Source organism: Helianthus annuus, chromosome 7 (genome assembly GCF_002127325.2).
Source record: "Helianthus annuus cultivar XRQ/B chromosome 7, HanXRQr2.0-SUNRISE, whole genome shotgun sequence".
Classification (NCBI taxonomy): Eukaryota; Viridiplantae; Streptophyta; class Magnoliopsida; order Asterales; family Asteraceae; genus Helianthus; species Helianthus annuus.
This window is the reverse complement of record NC_035439.2, coordinates 123312570-123320630: the sequence shown is the minus strand read 5'-3', so window position 1 is coordinate 123320630 and position 8061 is coordinate 123312570. Positions and strand designations below refer to the sequence as shown.

The 8061-nt window shown below is 34.5% G+C and overlaps 1 protein-coding gene across 1 annotated transcript; it reads right to left on the bottom strand.

Annotated features, from left to right (window-relative positions):
- Positions 1–3489: 3489 nt before the first annotated feature.
- Positions 3490–7101, bottom strand: LOC110868408 (beta-glucosidase BoGH3B). Its single transcript, XM_022117561.2, has 8 exons — positions 6861–7101; positions 6481–6782; positions 6247–6392; positions 5145–5388; positions 4955–5059; positions 4702–4884; positions 4199–4403; positions 3490–4107 (listed from the first exon to the last, which is right to left on the bottom strand). The coding sequence occupies exons 1-8, from the start codon at positions 7087–7089 to the stop codon at positions 3623–3625; spliced, it is 1899 nt and encodes a 632-aa protein (XP_021973253.1). The 5' UTR covers positions 7090–7101; the 3' UTR covers positions 3490–3622.
- Positions 7102–8061: the final 960 nt, after the last annotated feature.

Below are 8061 nucleotides of genomic sequence, written 5' to 3'. Positions count from 1 at the left end.
CCAGTGTGTCTTCCGCGCGCGCGCGCAGAAGCTTCCAGCATTTAATGACGAAGCAGTTTAAGTTCTGCATTCGAAACTGACGAGTCAAACGGTTTTAACAGCGAAGTAAATGACGTATTAAATTGCATTGAAGACGTTTAATGCAATTTAAACCTCTCCTTAATTTCTTTTGACTTTTTCGATTTAGGAGCTGTATAAATACAGCTCCATACCCAGCTGCAAAGTACACCAGCAACAACAGCTTTATGCAGACAGTCTTCTTCACACTTCTGATCATCTTCTTCCTGCAAAGTTCAAGGTAGCCTTCGGGTTGTAGGCCAACTCCGGCAGTACTACTGCTACGGCTGTTGTACCCTGGGAAACAAACCGAGTACTCCTGGGAGACTCGGAATTTGTTTTTAGGGAAGCGTGTGTATACGTGACTCAGCCTCTCTGCTTCTACTCTTTTCTTGTATTTTGGTTTATTTCAGTTGTAATTGTACTGTTTTTCAGCTTTCTTATTTCTTTGTATTGTAATCAGTGAATAAAATTTGTTTATTTTATTTTATTACGCGAACGGTTCCTACATTCAATTGCACCCATTGTTGCATAAATCTCTGCTGCAAGGATGAATAAATAGTCGTTGACGGTTGTGGTTGTGGATCGTGTTTGACACGGGGCACTTAAAAAAGATTTCACGTCTCTTCTTAGACAAACGCATTTGTCTCGCAGGGTATAACAACCTGAACAATATGTGTACTGCCGGAGATAGCTTATACGCCCGAGGTTACACCGGGTTAAGGTGTTTTCAATTTATATGGGAAATAAAAATATGAAGTTGATGATGGTGATGATGAGAGAATTAGAGAGTACTCCTCTCTTTTCACAAATATCATTTCTCTAGTATCACTCTTTCATCATTTTTTCCTATCTTTTCTCTTTTGGTATAAAAAAAAAAAAGAATCATAAGCTTTCTTTTATACTCATGTTACACCAACTAGGTCGTTCTAAAGATGAGAATTCCTCCCTCAATTTTACCTAGATTTTGATCACCTCTAATGTCTTGAGAAATTAAGGTGTTATAAAGTTTATAACTTTTACATTCCGAGGGCGCCATATGAACCACCCAGAGGAAGTAAAAAAGTTACGTACAATTATAATTACTCTATAACAAATTTATACTAGTGTAATAAATCTACGCTACCTATAAACCGTAGCGTAATTCTAATTACCCTACTACAATTTTGTTATAAAGTAAGTTTTATTAAACAGAGTAATTATTGTAATTACCAAAATGTTATCTCATCTTTTTTCCTTCTTTCATACACTTTACACACTAGATCTCACCCCATATATATAATATCTTCTCACGTCATAGTTTTTACTTATATTTCTGTTCCATAAATAGTTATTCTAAATAAGATTTTGGAATATTATAATATCAAACATGATACAAAAATGATCCAGGTAGACTAAAAAGCTAAACATGTAATTTATTAACCCATTTAATTAAGAATGAAAAATTTATTATTCGTGTAAATTTAATACTTAAAGATTCATTTTTTAACTTAGGGACGAGAGATAGTACAAAAAACGAGATTCACAAATTACTTCTTCTATCAACTTAAACGTCGATTACAAAGAGTTAAAATAAGAAACTAAACTTGACCAACAATACATATTCTAATAAAACATTAAATAAAACCAATAAAGTAAACTAATCCTTATCTAATACTACAAGATTGATTTTAGATAATAATTAAATAGATTAACTTTTATTTTACTCATTTAATCCTCGGCCTATGATCTCCTGGTAGATCAAATGAACCTCCCTAGATGATGTTGTAATCTTATTACTCACTCTCAATATTAACTTTCATAAGTGTCCCTCTCAATCTTGATTCATTCTGCTTTGATCTGCCACACCATCTTCATTAAGGGAACAAACCAACTACAAGGGTAAGTTTGGAAAACTAATATTACACCAACTACGCCATTCTAAAGATGAAAAATTCCACCCTATATTTTACCCAAATGAATGATTTCTTCTTGATCACCTTTAATGTCTTAAGAACTGATGGTGTGTATAACTTTGTTAGTCCGAGGGCACCATATGAACCTCCAAGCAGACATCTAAATTTGCGTGAAATGATAATTACATTACAATAAATTTATACTGGTGTAATAAATCTACGCTACATAAAAGAAATGTAGCGTAATTCTTATTTCTCTAGTATAAATTTCGTTAGAGTAAGTATTTGTTGAATAGTGTAATTATTATAATTACGAGAATGTCACCATATGTTTATATATTCTTCCATACACTTTTCACACTAGATCTCACCCACATATACAATTCAAAGTTTTTACTTAGATTTTCCGTTTCATAAATAGTTATTCTAAATAAAATTAGGAATATTATAATAATAAAAATGATATAGAAATGATCCATTTAGACTAAAACGGTAGACATGTAATTTATTAATCCATTCTAAGTAAAAATGATAAATTTATTATTCGTGTAAACTATATACTTGAGATTCATTTGTTAACTTTGTACATGATCAGAGATAAATACAAACAAGATTCACAAATTACTTCTTCTGTTAACTTGAACCTCGATCACGAAGTATTAAAAGATTTGGGTTTTGCTTGACTTTGAAGAGTGTAAATTGTTGGCTCGGTGGCACATCGTCTAAAACCCAAATCTTTTAATACTTCGTCAAACCGAGCATTCCAAGCTCTTAGTGGCTGTTTCAATCCGTACAACGCCTTATTAAGCTTGTACACCATGTGTTCTTTGCCCTTAACCGTGAAACCATCAAGTTGACTCACAAAAACTTCTTATTTGAGAACTCCGTTTAGGAAGGCCGATTTGACATCTAAGTGATGAACAAAACACCCTTAATAGATAATAACAATTGAATAGACTTTGTTCGTGCTACAGGCGCGTATATCGCTTCAAAATCGACTCCTTTCTTTGCATGTATCCTATCTAGCTAGAAGCTGCTAGAAACCAAGAGAACAAACCGATTACAAGGGGAAGTTAGCAAAACTAATACCGGGCCACTCTAAAGATGAAAATTCCGCCCTCTATTTTAACAAAGTGAACGAATCACCTTGATAAATGACGGTTTTATGTTGTTTATAACTTTGTCATTCCGAGGGCGCCATATGAGCCACCAAGTGGACATAAAAAATTTGCGTGCAATAATAATTACTTTACAACAAATTTATACCGGAGTAAATAATCGATGCTACCTAACTGTAAATTGTAGTATATTCTTATTACTTTAGTACAATTCTACTATAGAGTAACTATTTGTTGTGTAGTGTAATTATTATATTTTCAATTACGAAAATGCCATCGCTTCTTTTTCTTCTTTCATACACTCTGCATGCTAAATGTTACTTGTATCATATCTCACCCCTATATGCTTTGCGTCTAATTTGTTGTTTTCACTTGAGAATTCAATATATGGTTTGAGAGAGTAGACACTTGATCGGTTGTTTTGTCATTTTCCTTAATTATTTGTTACATAAAACATATTTTGAACCTAGAGAAAAATGATTTTATTATTAATACATCTCACTCACATTTTCTTAAAGTAAAGAAAGTTTTATTGCATACATCTGAGGTTCACTACTTTTTCCTTGGCTCAGTGGTGAGTCCAAACCCGAACGGGTACAACGGGTCATAATGCGGGTCTCCAACGTTCATTGGCAGCTGATCAACCGTCTTGAACCAAGTCCGTGCTAGCTTGCCCGCAAAACCATGATCACCAAACAAAACATCCGTGACACCTTGACCCTCGGTTCCTGGAAGCCAAGCAGCCACAAGGGCATCTATGGTTTCTACATATGGCTGCACCACCACAGGCCGGCCCGTGATCAACACCACAACACATTTCACTGAACCACAGACCCTGTTGATGGTGGTTGGTCCAGGTTCAGGGATTGTTAGATTTGAGCTGTCTCCTAAAAACTCTGCATATGGGTACTCTCCCACCACAACTATCGCGTAGTCGAATTTGTTAGATTTCATATACTTATCGTCCGGATTCTCATTGTAGACCACTTGAGTTCTTGGATCAACTGCAGTTTTTATAGCAGATAATATTGTGGTGCCTGCAAGATGAAAACTTTTTGTTCAAGATTTTGAAAAGATCATTTATTTATGTGATTTAACTATTCAAGTGTTCATGATTTGCAATTGTACCAGCAGTAAGATTATTCCCTGAAACCCCTTGCCACTGGAGGGTCCATCCTCCACATTGATAACCAAGATTATCGGCATGGGACCCGGCAACTAGTATCTTCGACGCCTTTTTAGAAAGTGGTAACAATGGATTCTCTACAGATTTACCATTTTTTAATAACACGAGTGATTTCCTCACAGCTTCCCTAGCCAGATCGCGATGCTCCTGTTTGCAAGTTCATAAAGCCAATAAAGATTACCTTTAGCTGCTAAGTTTCTAGTTCTATCATTAACTTGTAACTCACGCAGGACGGACATGATAAAGAAATGCTAGATGTGCTCTAGCAGAAAAAAAAAAAAAAAAAAAAAAAAAAAAAAAAAAACACATATGGGAAAAAGTTTATTATTGTTAAGCATCACATATGAATCTCTATTTATAGGCTACACTCCGACAAAGTAACCTACGATATAATTTGATAATCAGTTCCAAAACACAAATCCAAACAACCCGAGACTCGGTTTACCTGACATCCAAGGTACTTAGCATAGCTGTAATCAGCCAAAGGGTTTTCAAACAGACCCATGGTGAATTTGACTCTTAGAATCCTCTTAACCGCATCGTTTATGCGTCTCATGGGTATGAACTTGTTCTTGACTAGGTAAGTTAGACGAGTGATGAAGTCTTCATAGGTGAATCCAACCATGAACTGCATAGTGTCAACATGTTAAGAGGCTTATAAAAGTCAACTTTTTAAAGGATATTACAACAAAACCAACCATGTCTATGCCAGCATTCATCGCGGCTATGATAGAATATGTATAGTTAGCATTTGGAGGAGTAGTGATCTTATCTATCCCTTGAAAATCAGATATAACGAACCCCTGAAGTCAAATTCGACACAAAATTTCATAAGTTGATGCATTAGTGTTTAAAGTCACTTAATGTAATCCGAGAAGCAGATGTTACTCTGAATTTGAGCGTGTTCTTGAGGTAGTCGGTGACAAGGAAACGGTTTTTGTGCATTTTAACTCCGTTCCAACTAGAATATGAGGTCATAATAGTAGACACACCCTTGATGATTGAATCATAGTATGCTGGCATGTGTATGCTGAATAACCCTTTGGTGTCTATGATCGTGTCGCCCTCATCTACGCCCAAGTGGGTTCCCCCGTCTCCTAAATAGTGTTTAGCACATGCTGCTACCTTATTTCTGTGCAAAATGAAATCGATGCATGTTATCCCAAAAAGTGTGCTAGTCGGTCAACACAACTCGTTTTGACCCGTCACCTGACCCATCCACGACTAAATATGTTTAAAACCTTAAAGTTTTTTTTTAAAAAAGAAGAAAAAAAGAACTATTCACAGATGTTAAGACATAAGTAAGCATGACATCAAGATCAAAAACTGAATCTTAAAAGCTTGTCTGACTTTTCAAGATTATCTCAAACATGTAAGATGCTAAAAGACTCAATGATCATTAGATTAGGTTACAATATACAGAGATTACGAGTAACCCTAGAAACCTGGCCGATCCATGGGCCCATAATAATATAGTCTAATACTCCCCCGCAGTCATAGCATAAGGAAATTAGAAGCTTAAGACCGATAAAAAAACATAAACATGAAAACAAGAACAAAAATAAACCTAAAAAAGGTCTTCAATTTTGAGAAAAACTACCGTCAATTACGAGTAATCTAGAAACCTAACTGAACCCGTGGGCCCATAATACAACAATCATTCAAAACTATGCCTTTCGACCCGTGGGCGCATAATAATATAGTCTAATAAAACAATCATTCAAACCTATGCCTTTCGAATTTGTGGGCCGTAGGTAGTTTACACATTATAATCTGCCCCCTTTGCCATCTTTATTTCTAAAAGTGTCCCACAGGCCACAAGTTTAAAAACTTTGAACTTTGAAGGCTTAAAATGAACAGTACTTAGCTTAAAACACTAGACACTAGAATCTAGATCGATATACTCCACATTCTACACTTATGTATTGTAAGTTTCTAGCATTCATATATGTGTATCATGATGTTTAACTAAAAAAGTCAATGAGCTTACTGTCCATCCACATAAGGAACACCGTTTCTTGAACCAACAGGGATGTCTCCTTGCAAACCCGGTATAATCTCGGTCATTAACTTAACAATCTTGGGATCTTCACTATAACTCTCGTAGCAACGACCCCATCTCGGATCTCTACATACCTATTTAGGACTTACTATAATTATCAAGAAAGTTTGCAACTTTTTAAAACTAGCAGTAAAACTGTGCAGTAACTTTTATTTAACTTACGGCAATACAAGGTGCAAAAACATACGGTATGCCAGTGGCTCTAACTTCAAGTGCAGTTGCAGCTCCAATCTTCTTAACCAAAACAGGATCCCGGGTAACTCCAAGACCAACATTGTGAGGAAAGATTGTAGCTTTGTAAACATTGTTATGACCATGGACAGCATCAATCCCATAAATGATGGGTATCCCCAACCGGGTCGATAACGAACCACTTTGGAGATCATTGACCATGTCAACCCATGTTTTTGGGGATGCTCCTTCTGCTGGGAGACTCCCTTGTAAAGGTACAGTCAATATACTTCCTGAAATTTGAAACAAAGTCAAAAAAAAATATCCAAACACAAAAAAAACAAGAGTGATTGTTATGTTAATTCTTGTACCAAGAAAGTACTTGTTGATGACCTCTTTGGATGCAACTGATCTATCAGCTTGGGTCATCTGGCCAATCTTTTCCTCTAATGTCATCCTTTTCATTAAGTCTTTGATCCGAACACCGAGTCGTTGTTCGGGATCTTTGTATTTGAAGTACTCAGCTTTAGCCATGCAAGCCCAGCAACACATCACCAAAGTCAACAAAACCAACATTTTCCACATGTTCTTGACTCCCATTGTGAATAGGGAATATGAATATATGATCTTCTTCCTAATGGAGGAAATTTTATTAGACTGAAAATAATAATGATTGATAATTAAAATATATGAAAACTTATCATCCAAAATTGGGCTCCATATTTTTGTTAAGAGTCAAACAAGCAATTAAAAAAGTTCAAATTGACAACAAAGTTGATGGATACAGACAAATAGTTGAAATCAGCACTAATCTATAATATATGTTCTTATAATAGCAAAAAATGAACTAAGAGACAAAAAAAATGAGGTAAAGTTTGGAATTTGAATGTTCAAAAGATGAACATCAGAATTCAATGTGTTACAGTCAAGAACAGATGTGATAAGCCAAAAATTACAAATACCCATCTGGAAAATTGCAGTTTTTTTAACAAGAAATAGAAGAATTACTAACAAATGTCGGATTAAAAATGAACGTTAAACAACTTGTTCAAAGGAATCAATGGTGAAGATATTTACTCTTTTACTTACAAGATGCTCCTAGCTAGTGAGACAAGGATGAGAGAACTTGCCAATGAATGGGTAGTGAGAATTCTTTTAAGTAAATTAAACAAATGGTCCAAATATATATAGAGTTATGAAAATGAATTAAATTAAATTTATAAAAATTAATAAATTTATCACTTTTACTTAAAATGGATTAATAAATTGCATGTCTACCTTTTTTAGACTACGTGGACGGTGACCATCTTTTATCATTTTTACTAGTTTAAAACCTCGTAAATTACACGGGTTGAATAAATGTAATTTTATATATATATTAAATATAAAAAATTATATCTTTATGAACCTCATATATTGTACGGGTTAAATAAATATAATTTTATATATCAAATAATAAAAAAACTTATATCTTTAGAAACCATGTGTATTACACAGATTAAATAAATGTAATTTTGTATACTAAATACTAAAAACGTCGTATCTCTAAAAAAACCCGTGTATAATCGGGTT